The sequence below is a fragment of the Myxocyprinus asiaticus genome, chromosome 24 (assembly GCF_019703515.2).
Source record: "Myxocyprinus asiaticus isolate MX2 ecotype Aquarium Trade chromosome 24, UBuf_Myxa_2, whole genome shotgun sequence".
NCBI lineage: Eukaryota > Metazoa > Chordata > Actinopteri > Cypriniformes > Catostomidae > Myxocyprinus > Myxocyprinus asiaticus.
Window position 1 is genome coordinate 7,531,423 of NC_059367.1, and position 21,582 is coordinate 7,553,004.

Genomic DNA, 21,582 nt, shown 5'->3' on the forward strand with positions numbered 1-21,582 from the left:
TATTTATCATTGCTGTGTGGGTTTTTTAGGGCCAAGGAGGATTTAAGTCTCTTTACGCTTGTTTTACAGCTTCCAGCGGCTACAAGTTGAAAAGGAAGCACTTTACAATGACAGCAGGTGAGGGGATAAACCAGCAGAGTTATTGTATAATAGATTTCAACAGTGACACTCTCTTTTTCAGCAGCCTGGGTTCCAGAAGTATTTCCCTCTTTTCATTTTCTCCATAGGGATTTCAAACACCACAACAACTGATTTGAAGCAAAAAAAAAAAAAAAAAAGCGTTTGAAAATTGAAAAACAAAAACAAAAACAAAGGTACATGACCAAGTATGTCTTTTATGAGGAAAAAATTACTCATCCCGTAAAGCATTGCGAATTATGTAAACAAATCAGTCTGGGTTTTTGTGTATTTTTAGGTATTTTCATATCAGAAAATTGCACTTTTGTCTTTAATGCTAGAACATTACAACCTCACTTATAACTAGGCCCACACAGAATCTGCACACGCAGAACTCTGCAGAAAACTCTGCAGTTCTACACATCCCCTACCCCTTGAATCTTTGTTTCTTAAATATTTTGGCTAATGTGATGAGGAATTTTAGCTACCAATTACAGTATAGTGCTCTCAGTGGCAGGCCATGCATTTAAAGTCTAAGCCTTCAGTGTGATTCATGCCATTAAGAAAACACAGTTTCACAATGAATAAGACACCCTATGCCTTTGGGCATCATACATTATGTTGCAGCCAGCTAATAATACCAATTGACATTTTAAAAACGTGTCCATGCACGAAAGTCAGAACTTAACACTTAATGCTCAAGCAAGCCTAATTTTAACTGCAGCATGACTGTTTTGTGAAATGAACGTCTCCCGAACAGACATTCAAAAATCATAATTTTTCATATGAATCTACCAAGGAGGTCTATAATACCTGGAAAATCTATCTAATAATATTTGTGATTTAAATGTTGCTTGCAATACATTTCGTTTCTTCAGGGTACATGGTTATGCTGCGTTCCATTCAAGTTGGATGTGGGATATTCCTACTTGATATCTCCGACCATAAATGCATTCCATTCCCCGATATTCGGAAGATGACATTTAAGGAAACAAAACTGCAATGCTTCCGTTAGCTTAGCAGGGGTTTGACTCTCATTAGAGATGTCTCCTAGCAACCCATTGATAAACAATGCTGCAGCACAGGTGTACGATTATCAAAAGCGATTATAATATACCATGTTTTATACACGTGTTTGTTAAACAAGCTTTAATATCATGTAATGTTGAAAGGAACTCATTTATCGATATTACTTAATAAAGTGAATGTTCATCACTTACTTTGTATATCTCCCTGAGTGTCGACATGTTTGTGTGACATCATGCCCCTGCATCTCGGCGAAATCGGAGATGAGAATTTCTGCACGAGCCTACAAGTTGTAATTCTGACTTCAAGATGCATTTCATTGCACTTTGCCTAGTAGGAAGTTGTAAAATCCGACTTTCCGAGTTGAATGGAATGCAGCACTACTTTTCAAAACTTGAATGCTCCAGCAGCCTAATTTACACTTAGAAAACTCCTGATGTTGCTATAACAATGGAAAAAGCACTTACCAATTAGCTTGCAGTGAAAATCAGTCCTCCTTTCCTGTTTAATAAATGAAGCAATCACATGGTCATGCAGAATATCTCGTGGTTTTAAATCCATAAGGATCTCTTTCTCAACAGCAATACCTTCGCTTTCAAATTACATACATCACTTAAAGCGTGATTGCGTCACTCAAGGCCAGCTAGAAGGCCTCAACCAGGACATATCCTAAAGATCACACCCACCAAGAACAAATAAATCAGTCTGATTGGCTGATGAATCTGAAAATCTGACTTTAGTTGCCCATTCATTTGCACTGTTGAGGAATTCTGTGGGCAATTCTGAAGGCCTGATGGGGTGGAGCTTAGACTCGTGAGCTGCTTCGGCTTCAGGCATGCGATTCGTGAAACAGTTGTCACGCTTCGCTTGTAAGCATCAAGGAATAAATTCTGACTGGATAAACTTTTTGTTTTTCTCTATTGGTTTGTAGATTAATTAAGAGTGGAAAGCGATTTAAAAATACATGGGCAGAAAGGTGATTGAGAATGACAGAATGAAAAATATTTATTTATTTGTCATGTTAGGCCAGCAGAGAAGGCTTTGCTGGCCCTGAGATTTCGCCACTGATTGCTCTTAGCTCTATTACAGGGAGTACAGTGTGTTATTGTACTACGTTTAAATCACTTCCTCAGAATTCTGCAGATTTTCTCTCAAAAATACCGCAGAAAATGCAAAAAAAAAAAAAAAAAAAAAAAGTCAGCAGATTCCATCTGGGCCTGTGTATAACTAACTTTTAGGTAGGTAGCTTGTTGACATTATCTAGCTGGACTATACTAAACTGCAAAAACTCACTGTTGTGAAAATTGCAATAATTCCTGTTTTTCATGGTAACAACAACATTTCTGATTGGTAGATTTTGCTATAGGATCGTGGTAAGGGTAGTATTTTGCACAATTAGGGCACACTTGATTGTTTGAAAATGTTGCAAATCTATTGATTTAACTGATAATTCATCATAAGGATGTAGTGGAAAGAGAAGTGAAAATTTGAAAACATTTACGTAGGTATGTGTTAGCAAATCAGAGCTTTAGACAGACAGTTCTGGCTGAGCTACCAGAAATCCAACTTCTTGCTGTGATTTCAAATTTACAGGGCTGTTTCTACACCCTCAAAATGTCCAAAGCTCTGTTAGAGCTTTTTCTAATGTGTAAGTGCCATAATAAAAAAAGAGGTTAAAATCGTACTGAAGCATATTTTATCGCTTAATAACCTCAGAACTCATGGTTAGTCTGTCCTGAAATGTTTATACAAAAACACTAAAAATTGCTTTTGATTAGCATTTTTACTTCTGCAACCCTACTCTTGCATTCTGTTATACTGCATCTTTTCACATGATGTCACTTGTGCTCCACTATAAAAAAATAAATAAATTGGCTGTACTTGTGGTTTTATTTCAGTATTCATTTAGCATTGTCTGGAAATAGGCCTATCAAACATTGGTCACATTTAATCTGATATCTTATGATGAATTTGTTTCCACAGGACTAAAATTGATGAGATCCAACAGCGGAAAGAGGAGGAGCTTAAATCCATAAACCTCCGTGTGCAGAAATTGCAGTCAGATTTAATGACCGCCAACCAGGTGAGATCCGCTGCTGTCCACCCTGCCAAATTCTGTAATATTAGAGCCCATTTATTGCAGATATCAGTGGACGATCGATGTATGGCCACTAAGGGAGTATGATGATAAACATTTGCCAACCCCTGGGAGTACACTAAAGACTGCAGTCAGTGCTTCAGGATCAAACTCTGGCACTGACGCCTGTCTGCAGAGATTAATGGACCTTAGACACGCTATTGCATCCATCACTGTCATACTTAAAATGCATTGAATCTTTCTGCCTGACGGTTTGTGTGTGTGATTTCAGAACGTTGCTGAAACGAAGGAGCAGTTGCTGAGTAAACAGAAAGAGCATGAGATGACCATCCATGCGCTCAAAGATCAGGTAGTCACTGTCTGCTTCCTGTACTGTTTTTAAGTGTCTTCCGCACTGCAAAGTTAAAACGCAGTGACTGGACATTTTGTCTAAATTGAGTTAAAGAGTCATATTAATTTCTGGACAGCTGGACACTGCTCGCTGACTTAAAACATGCAATGTAGTGAGGTCATGTGAAAACAATGAGGCATAGTGATGATTGAAATGTTAAGTGTTGCATACTGTGTACTGTATTACATACTGTTGTTTTTTAACAGCCATTATACACTGCCTGTATGTAAGCAGTAAGCTGTATGCTAGTTTTCCATTTCAAACATAGCCAAAACCACTCATGGGAAAAATACAGATTCATAGTTGTTGAAAATGTTCATTTAGAATTTTTTATGTTCTTTAAAATGTATTCCATCACAGATGTTTGTTAACACATCTCCAGAGAATTAAACCGTTATTTCCAAATCTGTTGGTTTGCTGATTACTAAGAGGCTTACAAATGAAAGAAAGATGACAATTAATCTGCTAACAATTACTGTAGTTTTAATGAGAATAGGTGTTACAGATTCAATTAAATTCTTATTCCTAACTGTTGTATAAATAAACCATAAAAGGCTCATGTGGGTTTTGTTAGCAGCATGGAAGACAATTAGATTTTTATAGTCCTGCGGATAAAATGTGTGACTTTTTTTTTTAATGGTAGGATGCAGTTTCAAAATTATTTTACTTGGCATAGTTTTTAGGAGTCTTAAATGGTTATTTCACCCAAAAATGAAGATTCTGGCATCATTTACTCCCCCTCATGTACAACACAAAAGAAGTTTTGCAGAACGCCCCAGCTGCTCTTTTCCATACTATTAAAAGCTCCAAAAAAATGACTTTATCCTCTCTCACTTTTTGCTTAAAGAGAAGTTTTAGAAGTTTCTAATTACCCAGAGAGCAGCATGTTTAATTGAGCATTTATGGAAGATGGTGCTAAGGATCAGCTGAATAATTAAGGATTAGTTGGGCTCAGTGCAGGTGGCTGAGGGGCACATGCTCCACAGGGGCCCCTGAGGGAAGGGCCAGTTTTTAAAATGCTGACGACCTTACTGTAGGTCCTTTCAACACAAATGTCTTGCACTTCCTCTCTTAGGTCACAAATCTTAATTAAGCAGTTGTCTCTAATGAGCAGCAACCAGATAAGGATAAAACCTTGCTGAGCTGTTTTTCCCATTCCTTCTTTTTTGGTGCAGAAGCACTTGACTGGGTCTCTAAAAAGCTGTCTTCTGTTGGCGTGTCCTTTTCCACTTGGAGTTGCTAACTTGGCCTGTTTTCTTCTCTCCTCTTTTGACTTGTTTTTGTGCTTTTTTTCTCTCTTTATCATCTCCTGGTCTTGTTCACCCATCTGGCTTATTCTTCTGTCCCCCCTGACGAATTCTTCCTGTATTTATCTTCTCCCACAATCCCCCATTGTACATGAAAATATCTGCTTCGTTCATCCCTCATATCTATCCTTTATTTCTTTCTTTTTCTCTCTATCTCTCTCTCACCATTTTTATTGGTGTTGGGTGGTGTTGGGCGGAGGTACAGGTAGCGTGTCAGAGCGCTGTCAGTCAGGAGCAGGTGGAGGGTATGCTGAGTGAGAACGATGCTCTCAGGACAAATCTAGCGGCCCTAGAACAGGTACTTGATTCTAATCCAGCATGACGTGTTTCATTAACACCAGTACCTGAATCATCTTCATAAATGACCATGTCTGGTCTGACACAAAAGCTATTTATCATAAGAACTGTTAACCCTCTAAGCTCGGATGGACCTGCCATGAGAAACAAAATAATAATCTTCAAAATATTAACAATTACAGTCTTAACGAACACAAAATAGGTATTGTTTGAAAGCTTAGAAGCTCTACATTACAATGCATACCGAACAAGTTCTTTAAAATTTGCAGACAAGTCAGAAGTTTTCCATTTTGATAATTTATTAAAGAAAATGTGTACTGTACAAATCATTGCAATCAGTAAAAACATTAAACTGATCAAATAGCCATGCCTATTTGTTTTACTCACAGACAAAAATATATAGCGAGTAATAGCTAAGTATATTTCTTTGACAGTTATGTTGGTGTTGCTTATATGCCGCGTTTTCACTTATAACTGGATGAAAAATAAATAAAACATAAAATATCACTTACTTATCACATTATTTAGAGGAGTTGATTATCTTTCAAATGAGCCCACACACAAGGTAATCGGATGTTAGAGCATTAGATAATCCACACAAAGCACAGTGTTACACATGACCACCAGGAGATGGTGCCATGCAGACTCATTGAGTCAAATGGCACTCATTCTGTGAAATCTCATTACTAAAATCATGTCTCCATGTCATTGTTGTGTTTGCATGTGTAATTAGTTTTTTATGTACCATTATTATGTTTTATATGTTTGGAGAGGCTTTTGGACACTGATAAATTATTTTTGTAATGCTATCATTTTTGATTGCTTTGTCATATCAACACAAAATTTTTCTCAGATAGAGTTGACATGATTGGGAACAAAACAAATGCCGTTTTTTGGAGCCAGCATATTTACACCCAGACATAAATAACGTCAAATCTAAAAAATAAGAAAAAGAGTAAATTTTGGGCTACATTTGTTTGTGATTTTTCAGCAGTTTCATAGGCTGAGAGTCTCAGAATATATAATCTATATCATTAAAACATTTAAAAAGTTTTCTTTATAACAAACACTCCTTGTTTGTTTGTTTTTTTGGCAAGTTATTAACCTTTAATTTTGGGTATGTCACTGAAACAGGAAATCTTTAAAAACACCTTCAGGGCTTAAAGGGTTAATACATACAGTATAAGCATTCCCTAGGAATTCAACCTATGACCTTGGCATTGCTAGTGCCATTCTCTTCCAGTTGATGAACTCATAATCTGCTAATTAACAATGCCACCTCAATCATACAGATGCCACCCTCATCACACTCATTCATTAACAGTTATTTACAGTCATAATCATGAAATTATTTAAGCTCATTCAGCTGGAATGAAGAGTAATTATTGCGCTATGTTGGCAGCTAGAGCTGAAACCCACAGCACTTTGACACTTAAGTTATTCATTAAAAACTTTTATCTCTATATATTTACATTGCCCTTGCCAGCCTGGATATTTTGTGTATAAAAGTACTCACACGTACATAAATGTATTTTAATCTTGCATGAAGGGTTAAATTTAGCCTAAAAGCACTCATTGGTTCCTTTATGTGATATTGGATTTTGTATTCTGCTGAATTGCATTTCTTAGCTTATTACACAGCCAACATACATTCTCTTTATTTTCTAATTTGTCTTCTCTTCGCATGATCTCACTCATCCAATAAGCCTGAATTAAATTAAGCTTGGTTTTCTGAGGATGTATCTCGTTTTTTTTTTTTTAACAGATACAAACCGAGAAGACTCAGGAACTGAATTTGCTGAGAGAGCAAAATATGGCGCTCAACGTTGAGCTTCAACAGAGACGTACCGAGCAGGAGGGCTTTCTGGCACAGAGAGATGACCTTAACTCACAGCTTCAGGTCAGTTTCTGGGTGCCTATTGAGTTTAAAGACATCCAAGGCATTCACAACTTCTGTATTCTGTATTGTATTTTTGAGTAAAACACAATATTCAATGAGAAATAATGTACGATGAGACAGCAGTATTTGATTGAATAGGAATATATTAGGCTATGATATTATTATGAGGTGAGAGTGATACTATCTCCCCCATTAGGGGGTTTAAAAAAATAAATATTATTAATCCATTGTATCTCAAATAAAAGCACACATTAAAATAATAATGTCATTGCTTTAATACTTAATAATGTTACTGAATATTTCTCACCTTTATATAGCACTAATTATTTAACTGGCAGGAATAAAGTGATTAAAGCAAAAGTTTAAATAGAATATTGTGAACAATAAGACAAGGGCCATCTGTTTATCGGAATGGGACATGATTTGATTTATCCCTTTGCATTAACAAAGAGATGCCAAATTTACTTATGCATCACAAACATTTTCACTGATAATCTGCAGTACTGTGTGTCCTGTTTAAAAAGCTGTAAGGTCTAGCTTTAACATCCTGGCTGATACCCTTGAACTGGCTGTCTCCTTTCATTTACCAGGAGAAATCATTATCTAAAGTAATGTAAAACACAAGGCTGATGTTTTGCTGGATAATGACAAGGCACTTTCAAGAGTTGCTCTATAGTAATAATGCAGTATAAAAAAGTAACACATTTTAATGCTGTATGGTAATAACTCTGATATGTTGTTGTATTTGTATAAAGATACTTTACACAAATTTTTTGTTTCTCTCTACTGCTCAGGAGTCAAACCGAGCCAATAGTCGCTTATTGGAGCAACTCGCAGAACTTGGTCTGGAGAAAGACAAACTACAACAGGAGTTAGAAGAGGCCAGAAAGGTGATGATCTCTCTCTCTCACACACATACACCCCTTTCCGAACTCTCAGAATTCAGTTGACGAACAGCAGCAGGAAAAAGATTGACATTGACAGTAGGGGCACTCATCATTTCTATCTTCATCATCTGAGCTCCTTTAGTGAGACAGTTAATATTCTGATCTTTTGACCATTATAATGACTCTGTTAATGTAAAAGCCACAATCGGATTTAGACACAAATGAGCTTTAGAAGATCCACCTTGGGACTTTAGATTAACGAGGCCATATTCTACACCTTGAAGCATTTAATTTAAAGTCTACTTATAATTTTAGTCAAGGTTTCTTGCATCAAAAAAGCAATGTAGTTGCCTTTTTCCATCTTCACTCTCATCCTTTGAATTAAAGTGCAGTTTTGCTACTGTCTGTAAATGTGGGTGTCAAAATGTTAATGTGCTCATGGTTGTAATGTAATAATGATGGTGATTTCTAAGTGAGCCATTTTTGCAGCTTAGTAGTTACCATAAATTATCTGGGTGAACTGGGGAGAAAGCTTTGCTCTGTTAAAAAAAGTTTGTCTACATAGTAGACTAATATATCTTTTTCTTTTTTAAAGAGCATTGAATTTTTTTTTTTTCATTTAAATGTTCACTTTAAAGGTCTAGAAAAAACAAGCTTGTCTATAATAATCTTAAAGGTATAGTTCCCCTAAAAATGCCAATTATCTCATCATTTACTCACCCTCATGTCATCCCAGATGTGTATATCTTTTTTTCTTCTGCAGAGCACAAACTAAGATTATTAGAAGAATATCTCAGCTCTGTTGGTCTATTCATTGCAAGTGAATGGTGGCCAGAACTTTGAATCTCCAAAAAGCATGTAAAGGCAGCATAAAAGTAATCCATACGACTCCAGTGGTTAAATCTGTGTCTTCTAAAGTGATATGAAAGGTGTGGGTGATCAATATTTAAGTACCTTTTTTACTATAAATTCTCCTCCCTACCCAGTAGGTGGCAATATGCACAAAAAAATGCAAATTGCCAAAAAAAAAAAAAAGAAGATCGCTTAGGAGAGAAGAGTGCTTTGATCTGCACTTCTTGCATTGTATGAACCTACAGAGCTGAGATATTCTTCAAAAAATCTTTGTTTGTGTTCAGCTGAAGAAAGAAAGTCATACACATCTGGAATGACATAAGAGTGAGTAAATGATGAGAGAATTTTCATTTTTGGGTGAACTATCCCTTTAATATAAAGAAAAACTGTCTTCTTGCTAGCTAAATCTCAATTATGGATGCAAGTTTTACTTCACAATATGATCTCTGATTGAGGTGTGAGAAAAGATTTGAAACCACCAAATTTCTATTTCAAATCTATTACAACCAACCCAATCAGGATGTTCTAGATAGTGATTCTTGAAGTTCATCTCCAGACTGCTTTTGTTCTCCCAGACTGCAGATAAGCGAAAGGTGATGCTCGATGAACTGGCCATTGAGATGGCACAGGCGAAGTCTCGACACAAAGAGGAACTGAGCGATGTACGTCTCCAGCATGAGAAGGAGGTGCTGGGCATCAGGGCACGCTACGAGAAGGAGCTCCGCGGCCTCCATGAGCAGAAGAACCGCACAGAAGAGGAGATCCGCTCACAGCTACGAGATGAGAAAGTAAGGAAGATGTTTAAGGAAAACTAATGGTTATTGAGTCCAAAATGTGGTGGAGAAGGTGGATGGATCATAGAAGAGGCTGTAGTGGTGGAGTCCCTGAGATGGTCTCAGTTCGGTTCACTTTAAAGTTTGTTTGGAGCATTCACATTTAGGCCAAAATTCTTGCGAAACAATCTCAGACTCTTCAAACAAACCAAGTGTGAACACCTTCAGACACTGGACTACTACTTAAATTACTACTTACAAATGCTTCTCTTTTTTTCAGGCTCGTACCAAAGAGTTGGAGGGTCTTCAGCTGTATGTGGAGGAATTGAAAGCTCAGGTTCAGTCTATGGAGGGAACAAAGGGCTGGTTTGAGCGCAGACTCAAGGAAGCAGAGGTAGTGTGTGTTTACAGCTCTCTTACACTGCAGAGCACTGCGGTCTTTGTCTTTGTTGTTCAAGTCTGAGTACATTAGTATCTTTCTGAGCACTTGATGTCAGTGTTGTTTTTTGTGTTTTTGTGTTATGTTCTTATTTTTTTTTATTTTAATCCCCTTTTTCTCCCAATTTGGAATGCCCAATTCCCACTACTTAGTACTCACCTCAATCCGGGTGGCGGAGGACAAGTCTCAGTTGCCTCCGCTTCTGAGACAGTCAGTCCACTCATCTTATCACGTGGCTCGTTGTGCATGACACCGTGGAGAATCACAGCATGGGAGACTCATGCTACTCTCCGCGATCCACGCACAATTTACCACGCACCCCATTGAGAGCGAGAACCCCTAATCGTGACCACAAGGAGGTTACCCCATGTGACTCTACCCTCCCTAGCAACCGGGCCAATTTTGTTGCTCAGGAGACCTGGCTGGAGTCACTCAGCACGCCCTGGATTCGAACTCGCGACTCCAGGGGTGGTAGTCAGCTTCAGTAATCGCCATTTAAGCCAAATGGTGCAAAGGATTGCACAGTGTCTTTCAGTGGCTTTACTTTTAGATTACAAACTAAAGCATGTCTTCTAATTCTGTGTTTGCATTAATCTGAAACTGTCGCTGTCACAAGTCTGGGCGATATATTAGATGCTTAATTATGTGATTTGTGTGTGTTCTGAGCAGGAGACCATGGAAAAGAACAATCTGGACCATGCAGAGGAGATCCAGCGACTACATAAAGAACACACAATCCAGCTGGAGGTAAATTTAGAGTGTGTGACAATTAAAACATTTCGTATTTATCTTCTTGAGTCCCTTATGTACATCAGCTCATCTTGAGGACTTGTGCATATGATGCAGTTATTATTTTAATACAAATTCAAGTCTTCGAAATCTCCCACCTGTGGGCTTTATTCTGTTATGTCTTGTTGAGTTGATGGATGTTGGCTTGACATATTTCACACACTAATGTATAGCTGAAAAAATGACATGAAATGCCATTCGCAAGTATTGGTTTCTTTATAATAATGTAAACTGGGGAATTGTGCACAATAAGACAAGGAACATTAATTAAAGTGATTTTGTTTTCCGCTGTTAAAATACGGATCTTATCCCAGCTTAATATGCAGAGACAACTATAAGTGAACTATTTGTTCTTTAAGAAAGTAAACTTTGATTTCATATTGTCTTCAACTGTTCAGAATTTCATTATCTCTGTGGTTTTAGTACTCTAGATTACGTGTGCAGCATGTGTGCATTTCAACCCTGAAGAGAATATTCATCTTCAATATTTTAGGATAAAGCTGCAGAGGTGGAGGCAGTCAAACAGCAAGTGACAAAGATGGAGAAAGAGAGAGAAGATCTCGGTAGCACAATCGGCAAACTCAAACAGGTATGAGAGCAGAATGTATTCATTTGTAATGCACTGCTGGTTTCCTTGTGGCTCTGGTGGAGTGTTTTCACCCCCCTTTTTATTTATTTATTTATATATATACAGTGCATCCGGAAAGTATTCACAGTGCTTCACTTTTTCCACATTTAGTTATGTTACAGCCTTATTCCAAAATGGATTCAATTCATTATTTTCCTCAAAATTCTACAAACAATACCCCATAATGACAACATGAAAGAAGTTTGTTTGAAATCTTTGCAAATTTATTAAAAATAAAAAATGAAATAAATCACATGTACATAAGTATTCACAGCCTTTGCTCAATACTTGATTGAAGCACCTTTGGCACCAATTACAGCCTCAAGTCTTTTTGAGTATGATGCTACAAGCTTGGTACACCTATTTTTGGGCAGTTTCTCCCATTCTTCTTTGCAGGACCTCTCAAGCTCCATCAGGTTGGATGGGGATCGTCGATGCACAGCCATTTTCATATCTCTCCAGAGATGTTCAATCGGGTTCAAGTCTGGGCTCTGGCTGGGCCACTCAAGGACATTCACAGAGTTGTCCCGGAGCCACTCCTTTGTTATCTTGGCTGTGTGCTTAGGGTCGTTGTCCTGTTGGAAGATGCACCTTCGTCCCAGTCTGAGGTCCAGAGTGCTCTGGAGCAGGTTTTCATCAAGGATGTCTCTGTACATTGCTGCATTCATCTTTCCCTCAATCCTGACTATTAAAACATCCCCACAGCATGATGCTGCCACCACCATGCTTCACTGTAGGGATGGTATTGGCCAGGTGATGAGCGGTGCCTGGTTTCCTCCAGACATGATGCTTGCCATTCAGGCCAAAGAGTTCAATCTTTGTTTCTCATGGTCTGAGAGTCCTTCAGGTGCCTTTTGGCAAACTCCAGGCGGGCTGTCATGTGCCTTTTACTGAGGAGTGGCTTCCGTCTGGCCACTCTACCATACAGGCCTGATTGGTGGAGTGCTGCAGAGATGGTTGTTCTTCTGGAAAGTTCTCCTCTCTCCACAGAGAAATGCTTGAGCTCTGTCAGAGTGACCATCGGGTTCTTGGTCACCTCCCTGACTAAGGCCCTTCTCCCCTGATCGCTCAGTTTGGCCAGGCGGCCAGCTCTAGGAAGAGCCCTGGTGGTTCCAAACTTCTTCCATTTACGGATGATGGAGGCCACTGTGCTCATTGGGACCTTCAATGCTGCAGAAATTTTTCTGTACCCTTCCCCAGATCTGTGCCTCGATACAATCCTATCTTGGAGGTCTACAGACAATTCCTTGGACTTCATGGCTTGGTTTGTGCTCTGACATGCACTGTTAACTGTGGGACCTTATATAGACAGGTGTGTGCCTTTCCAAATCATGTCCAGTCAACTGAATTTACCACAGGTGGACTCCAATCAAGTTGTAGAAACATCTCAAGGATGATCAGTGGAAACAGAATGTACCTGAGCTCAATTTTGAGTGTCATGGCAAAGGCTGTGAATACTTAAGTACATTTGATTTTTTTTTTTCTTTTTTTTTTCTTTTTTTCTATTTAATAAATTTGCAAAGATTTCAAACAAACTTCTTTCACGTTGTCATTATGGGGTATTGTTTGTAGAATATTGAGGAAAATAATGAATTTAATCCATTTTGGAATAAGGCTGTAACATAACAAAATGTGGAAAAAGTGAAGCACTGTGAATACTTTCCAGATGCACTGTATATTTTTTTTCAAATAAAAATGTAGAAAATGTATCTCCCTACTTCATCCAAATTGCCTTTTGACCTTTGAATAATTTTTTTAAATAATATAATTCTAATTCCTTTTTTTTAGTCTTCAATTTAATATTTAATTCTTCACTCATAGCATCCAAAGTAACATTCAGTTTATTTATATCTCTGATCAGCTGATTTCCTCCAAGAGTAGCTTATCTCATGACCCCTAACACTTGAAAGCATCCCATACTGCATGAGAGTTAGCAGTTTGATTATTTATAGAAAAAATATAATAATAGTCTTGTTTTTAGCAAAGCTCACAAGTAATTTGAAATGTTACTCAAGACCGATGTGTGAGTAGGGTGATGAGATTGTTCTGTTTCTGTGTGCATGAGAGAGAGAGAATGTGCACACAATCTGGTCTTGGTAGCATTTGCATCTGTTACCACCAGCTGCTTGGTGATGTAGCATTTTCAGAACAGCAAAATTTATGTTGCATTGTCTTGTCAAACCATTAGAGAGTTTATTGGGACCGCCTTTCTTCTGATGTTATGTGTGTGTGTGTGTGTGTGTGTGTGTGTTTTTGTCATTTTTTTCACCGTAATAGTTAATATTGTATGCTGAAACTAAGATAAAATCTGTTGATTTAAAAAAAAAAAAAAAAAAAAAATCCATAAAAAATAAAATAGGGTTGCACTGATATAAAATCAGTGTACCAATACCGATTATTTAGAACAAAATCTGCCAGTACCGATACCAATAGTTATCGGTAAAAAATAAAACAGCACAAAGTAAACAAAGTCAAAACTAATCTAAACATAAAATAGTGGTTGCAAAACTCAAACAATAAACATAAAAATGTAATCTAGCTCTTTTCATATGTTGTCGGAATGGTAATATGACCACCTAGAGATGGCTATATGGCATGTTAAATTGATGATTGCGCTAAAATGCGATTAACATCAGAACGTGTAACGCAAACCAATGGCAGACGGGGGTAGTGTTTGGGAAACCGGCTTGAAATGTATTTTTGCAGTTTCATTTGGTGCTCAAAACTGGCACAGAAATGACACCTTTTAAATGTATTTAAAAGTTCCACTAAAAGGTTTTGCCAGTCTAAACACTAAAACATATCAAACTTAAACAGAAGTGTCCTTGAATAAAAAAAAAATACAATTACTGAAAGTAATTTTGAAAGTGGTATTAAAATTAAAACATAATTGAAAACAGAACTAAACTAAACTATTTATGTATATTCCAGGAGATTAAAGACACAGTGGATGGCCAGAGAATCCTGGAGAAAAAAGGCAGTTCGGCGGTAAGAAGCCCCCACAATCTTTCACAGCTAGGAGAAAAAGATGAGTCAGGGCTTTCCCTTTTTTCATTTCCCAGAAAGTGAATTAAAAGAGTCCCAATCGATGACCAGCACACCTGAAACCAGATCTTCCATTGATGAGGGTCGATCAACTTTCGTTAACGCTCTGTTCCATATCCATGTCACTGATGGAATCTCGTTTGACAGCAAATCAATTTTGTGTGTCTATTTCCAGCCCCAGAAGATATTTAGAATTTTCGTTCAATAAATTAGGATTTGATGATCACTGAAATCAAGTTTTGGCTCTATGTTTTTTAAATTCTTGGCACTGTTTATCAGTCAGGTAAATCCCTCTTGTCTTTCCCTTCTGCAGCTGAAAGACTTGAAGAGGCAACTCCATCTGGAGAGAAAGAGAGCTGATAAACTCCAGGAGCGCCTGCAGGAGATTCTAACCAACACTAAGACCAGGACAGGTGAAAAACTCCTTAAAATTTTAAACATGACCCCTCCATCCCTGAATAAAGCAGTTGTATGTTAAGTACATGGAGTAAGGCCTTTTAAAGTGGTTAGATCACCCGTTCAGGTGATTTAAACCATGATAGGTTCTGCTGTGGTTTTACATCACACATAGTATTTTCGCATGAAATACTAAAAGCAGGTAAGTAAATATGCAGAGCTGTACATAAATAAGGCAGTAGATGAAGACGGCAATGCCCCCATTGCAGATTGCTACAAATGAGACAAAAACGATGCATGTTTTTTCCACCTAAAGTGAATTCAAAAGGACACGCCTGCTTTTTTGTGTCCTAGGGCTTTCTAGGGGTTGTTGAGCAGTTCACTGGCTTCACTGGCTCATTTGCTTAATGAGTGTAAATAGTTTTTGAAGTTTCCAAGAAAGGTATTTGTTAACATTATAGTACATTATTGAATATACAGTTGTGCTTACCCTTGGAGAATTGGTAATATATGTACCATTTTTAAAGAAAACATGAGTGAGCAGGCAAAACACATTTCTTTTATTTCTTATGGGATTCATATTCAGCTGTAGGTTATAACAGAATGGCACAATCATAAAACAAAACATGGCAACAAAGAAAAAAATGAAATGACCCCTGTTCAAAAGTCTGTACACCCTTAGTTCTTAATACTGTGTATTGCCCCCTTTAGCATCAATGACAGCGTGCAGTCTTTTGTAATAGTTGTCTATGAGGCCCCAAATTCTTGCAGGTAGTATAGCTGCCCATTCGTCTTGGCAAAATGCCTCCAGGTCATGCAAAGTCTTTGGTCGTCTTGCATGAACCGCACGTTTGAGATCTCCCCAGAGTGGCTTGATGATATTAAGGTCAGGAGACTGTGATGGCCACTCCAGAACCTTCACCTTTTTCTGCTGTAACCACTGGAGGGTCAACTTGAACTTGTGCTTAGGGTCATTGTCATGCTGGAAAGTCCAAGAGCGTCTCATGCGCAGCTTTCGTGCAGAAGAATGCAAATTGTCTGCCAGTATTTTCTGATAACATGCTGCATTCATCTTGCCATCAATTTTCACAAGACTCCCCGTGCCTTTAGAGCTCACACACCCCCAAAACATCAGTGAGCCACCACCATGCTTCACAGTGGGGATGGTATTCTTTTCACTATATGCCTTGTTGACCCCTTTCCAAACAAAGCTCTATTTTGGTCTCGTCACTCCAAATTACAGTGTGCCAGAAGCTGTGAGGCGTGTCAAGGTGTTGTCGGCCATATTGTAACCGGGCTTTTTTGTGGCATTGGTGCAGTAAAGGCTTCTTTCTGGCAACTGGACCATGCAGCTCATTTTTGTTCGAGTATCATCGTATTGTGCTCCTTGAAACAACCACACTGTCTTTTTCCAGAGCAGCCTGTTTTACTCTTGAGGTTACCTTTGGGTTTTTCTTTGTATCCCGAACAATTCTTCTGGCAGTTGTGGCTGAAATCTTTCTTGGTCTACCTGACCTTGGCTTGGTATCAAGAGATCCCTGAATTTTCCACTTCTTAATAAGTGATTGAACAGTACTGACTGGCATTTTCTAGGCTTTGAATATCTTTTTATATCCTTTCCCATCTTTATAAAGTTCCATTACCTTGTTACGCAGGTCTTTTGACAGTTCTATTCTGCTCCCCATGGCTCAGTATCTAGTCTGCTCAGTGCATCCACGTGAGAGCTAACAAACTCATTGACCATTTATACACAGATTCTAATTGCAATTTAAAAAGCCACAGGTGTGGGAAATTAACCTTTAATTGCCATTTAAACCTGTGTGTGTCACCTTGTGTGTCTGTAACAAGGCCAAACATTCAAGGGTATGTAAACTTTTGATCAGGGCCATTTGGGTGATTTCTGTTATCATTATGATTTAAAAAGGAGCCAAACAACTATGTGATAATAAATGGCTTCATGTGATCACTATCCTTAAATAAAAGAGAGTTTTTTTTTTTTGCATGATCAGTCATATTTTCAAAATCAATGCCAAAATTTCACAATTTCTGCCAGGGTATGCAAACTTTTGAGCACAACTGTACCTCCAATATCTGAATGGTTCTCCATGATAAAGTTGTGGGAATAGGTATTATGATTTTAAGGTATTATTTCAATGCATGTGTTTTCACTTGCTAGCAGTGTTGAGGTATTATAACATAGTAATAACATGCATGTGGTGGTTCAAGGTCAGTTTCATTGGCCAGATTGTGTGATTTGAGGTAAAGCCATCATCCTGTTTAATTACTCATCGAGAGACCATTCAGCACATAATATAAAAATATATACATTTAGTCTTAACATTACATAAAATTAATTTTGCATTATATATTAAGTCAGATTATGCAAGAAAAATGGGTTGCAAATTCCATTTCATGTTGACTTCTGGTTATTTTTATACGACTTAACAGTCAGTCAAGTGAGGGAAAAAGAGCTTACATAAAAAAAATCCTAACTTTAAATATTCAGCTGTATTTATTCATTAGACAATGATATAAATCAGTTTTACTATTTGGGAATTTGTAATTATGGTAATTCCAAGATGATGTGAAGGCAGGATGAAGGACTGTTCGAACCAAACATGCTCTTGCACTTATGAAAAACATGATGCTGCACAACCAATAGAACAAATGCAGATGTCTTGAGACATGTTTTTAATAGTTGAATTTCTTTTCAACTTGGCATGGCATCTAAAAAACATCACTCCTGTGTGAAACGCTGAAAAAAAAAGACATGGCGAAATGCTCCAAAACATCTGTCTAGCACATATTTACTCAAAAATGTGTTTGTTGCCTTCTGGAATCCAGGTGTTTTTCTTCCAATTTCAATATTGTGATTATGTAGAATATTACAAACTAAAGTTCCAGTGGCCCAACATTGATTCAAAATCAACAAATAATGTCCCAACTTAAAAGAAACTTCTTGGGTACATTGGGTTGTTGTGCCTTAAAAACATTAACTCCTGTAGAGACGAACCCAACACAGAAAGGAGGCAGAGGCACAGCTGTAAATATTTGATGGAGGCTCCCTCTAAAAATGTGCCACCGATCCATGCATACGTGCATTTGCTCTCTGTAGATTGTTGCCGATGCCAGGGCAGTCCTCTTTTGGGCCATTCATAATTTAAACGACTCTGAATGTTTAATGGTTGCTCTACAGAAAGTTTAGAATAAGACATTTTAAAGTAGGGAGCTTTATCTTTGTCAAGTGCCCAGAAGGGTTGGAAAATGCACACACACACAAACACACACACACACACTTTTTGGCAAAGAGAGCTGCACAATGTGTTTTTTCAGAAAGTCGTTCATTGGCCCAACCTGTAAGAAGAGAGAGACAACAATTTAGCACAATATATTTAGATTACCTTAATGGGTTCTATTCAATATAATTTTCTTTCTCTAAAAACAGTATTTACTTATGCAGCATCTCTATTACTATTCATACGTAAGTATTTCAACGAACCCCAAACCCTAAGTTTAAACTTTGGCGCATAACTAGTCCCACAACGCTGTGCGGACATGAATGACACCTCAAAAGGTATGGTTTGTTGAGGAGATGTGCTGGTACTTTTCTACTAGTCTCCACTGAGTTGTTAAAATGCTCCTCTCATTGCTATGTGTGTATATTTGCAGGTCTGGAGGAGCTAATGTTGTCAGAGATCAGTTCCCCGAGCCGTACACAGCAGACGGGTGACAGCAGCAGCATTTCCTCCTTCAGCTACAGAGAGATCATGAAAGATGGGGCATCAGCTCCCAGCACCAATAAGGTAGAGCCGCCCACTGGGGCTCATGCGACATTCACAAATACATTCGCCACAACTGACGCTTCCTTTTTCCAGAGCTCCACTGCATTTCTGTCCTCCAGAAGCCATTAATAAACTCCTGAACAGTGTAAATTCTATACACTGTGCCTCTGAATAAACAGGGCAGCAAAGATGATATATTTGTCATTGCATGTTGGGAGTACCTTGAGGGACACAAGTGTGCTTTAGTGCAGGAAAATAATTTTCTTTACAAAACAGAAACTTCGCAAAACGTTTTGTCCTTTGAGGATTATTGATACTGGCTATTGATACTTTTGCTCATATTTTTGGGTTAGGGATTTGAACAAACTTATAACCCTAAGTAGTAGACTTCGTGCGTAACTCATGCCACATCGTTTGTGCTACGGACATGAATGATACCTCAAATCATGCGGCTTGTTGTGGAGAGACGTTATGTTACTTTTGTAAGCTATTGGACTTATGATTTTTGCCTGCCGTACAGTGTTGGGTAACGTTACTGTAAAGGATCTCTGTTCAGTCGGGAAAAGAGGAAGCGGGAGCCGGATCCACAATCAACAAGACTTTAATTAGCACATCAAACTGAAAACAAAGCACTAGATTTCTCTCTCTCTGGCGTCCCCGGCTCTTCCCTTATCTCCCTCCCGCTGATTAGGCAACACAGCACCAGGTGTGCAACCTCACACCCTGGCCACGCCTTCCTCCTCATCACAGTTACTTTTAAAAGTAACTTGTTAAAATATTGCGTTACTCCTTAAAAAAAGTTTCTTAATTAATTAAAAAGTTACTTTTTATATAAAGTGTTACGTTACTTTTGCGTTATTTTTCCATTACTATTTTCTCACAGCCACTCTCTCTTCTGATATACTATGCATTCCATATAAATAAGCCATGCATTGCAAATAAGAGACATTACAGGTCATGCTAGCTACTGGACAGTACTCTTGTCCAAACAACATAGTAAACAAACAGATATTTGGAAAGTCTACAGTCAGTAGGTCTTCATGTCTTATTTATTGTAAAGACTCAATAATAGGAATATGCATGATTCGTTTTCCATCGACATGGCAGCCAACATAAATAATGAAGAATAACCACTGTCTTACCTAAAGCAGCAAAATCCAGCTCTTGAACCTTCATCATATGTCATCATATGCGGTGCCCATTGACAATGCCAGAGTCAACTTGAGATGTTTTTCAGAAGTCAGGATAGAATTCAGTGGGGAATGCCAACCTAACATGTTCAAGGAATAAGTCTGATGAATAAATGAATATTTTTCACTTAAGTCATCTCAGTGCATGCATGTTTTGAGTTGATCCACGATGTGTACTACAGACATCCTACTGCAAACGTGCATGTTGATACAACTTGAATGGAATAGTTTTTACTGCTACCAAAATGTATTACAAACGGTATGTTTCACAAATCACATTACTTGTTTATAATAAAACAAGAATGTAGAATATTTTAAGAAATGAATAAAATTTTTATGCTTAAACAATCAATGTAGAACGTTGCTTGGAGCCACTGATACGGAGTCAGCTTTTCTCATCCCATTCTCCCAGTTTCGGGGGGCTGTAACACAGAGCAGTTTGGCTTTATAAGTCCATGAATTGAGCGAGTATTTCATCCTGTATATCATATCATGGCCAGTGGAAGACTAGTCTTATAAATCCCTCTGCCTAAACACGTTTACTGATTTTTATTTATTTATTTATTTATTTTTATTTTTTTCAGCATGTATTTACACATGAATCAATCGCATTTCACTCAACCAAATGTTGAATGTCAAAGACTTTAACAGAGCAGTTCGGATGCAAACTGATCCTAGAGAAGTAGTTACAGGCAGCTTTAAAACAAAGCAATTCGGATGCACAAACAGTCATCGATCATTCCACGTTGTATGTAACTGTATAATCATGCCTTGGCCACGGGAAGACTTCTCTGGGGTTATGCCTGTGCTATATTATACCACGAAAATGTGTGTTTACACACTTTTAAATGCAGCCTACATGAATCAGTCGCGAGAATCAAAGTTTCACTTACCCGAGTGTTACATTTTTGACAAAATGTTGCCTTATGAGGACACATTTCTTAACTCTTGCTGTGACTCATGACAACGGCAAAGTTTATGACTGCTGCTCATGTAAGCTCCAGTGCACAAAAAAAACTACCGCTGCAAATGATGAGTACAACTGGATTCCACTGAAGCGTTCAGATTTACTTTCCTTTACCAGCAATATTTTGCCGTTTTTAAACATAAATCTCAGGGTGGGCTAAAAGAAGACTTGTTGTGCTCTGTCCATCGCTGATAAGCATGGCTCATACTCTCTAGAACTACAATACCCGTCATGCGCACACTACAATGTCTCCTCCCCGAAGTTTGCACACTTTTACTCCTGATTTATCGCAATACAGGGAAAGGAGAGGTGTACAAAAGCAACCCGTTACTTATTTAAAAAGTTACTCAGATATTATGGTCTAAAAAAAAAAAAAAAGAATCTGACATATAATTGTTACTTATAACGAGTTAGCCCCAACACTGCTGGTGAACAATAAAACATGCAAATCCTATAGAATTGAATAAGGTTTCCGAGCCATATCTAAATACTAGAATATCAGAGAGACTTGGTGGGCTCTTATCACAATCAATCACCTTGAAACCATCCAGAATACACTAGCAATCGCATAGCAATCACCCACAACACCCTAGTAACGAGTTGGCAAGTTTTGCATGGGCAAGCACCACTCTTGCGCTTACTCTACCACTTTCCGAAAATGTAAAAATCTAGTTGACATTCAACATTGTCAAGGCTCT

General features: G+C 38.0%; 1 protein-coding gene across 3 annotated transcripts in view; it reads left to right on the plus strand.

The window, feature by feature from the left end:
• The window catches only part of LOC127415020 (GRIP1-associated protein 1-like), a 73,018-nt gene that overhangs the window by 15,988 nt on the left and 35,448 nt on the right, over nucleotides 1-21,582 (plus strand). Inside the window, exons 12-24 of one of the 3 annotated variants that reach the window (XM_051653476.1) lie at nucleotides 70-117; nucleotides 3,127-3,226; nucleotides 3,513-3,590; nucleotides 5,139-5,237; nucleotides 7,002-7,136; nucleotides 7,931-8,026; nucleotides 9,451-9,663; nucleotides 9,929-10,042; nucleotides 10,757-10,834; nucleotides 11,370-11,465; nucleotides 14,436-14,492; nucleotides 14,863-14,962; nucleotides 18,615-18,748. In XM_051653476.1, the coding sequence (XP_051509436.1) occupies nucleotides 70-117; nucleotides 3,127-3,226; nucleotides 3,513-3,590; nucleotides 5,139-5,237; nucleotides 7,002-7,136; nucleotides 7,931-8,026; nucleotides 9,451-9,663; nucleotides 9,929-10,042; nucleotides 10,757-10,834; nucleotides 11,370-11,465; nucleotides 14,436-14,492; nucleotides 14,863-14,962; nucleotides 18,615-18,748 (1,348 nt within the window). The remainder of the gene's footprint in view (nucleotides 1-69; nucleotides 118-3,126; nucleotides 3,227-3,512; nucleotides 3,591-5,138; nucleotides 5,238-7,001; nucleotides 7,137-7,930; nucleotides 8,027-9,450; nucleotides 9,664-9,928; nucleotides 10,043-10,756; nucleotides 10,835-11,369; nucleotides 11,466-14,435; nucleotides 14,493-14,862; nucleotides 14,963-18,614; nucleotides 18,749-21,582) is intronic. The other 2 variants (XM_051653477.1, XM_051653478.1) reach the window with 2 other exon arrangements.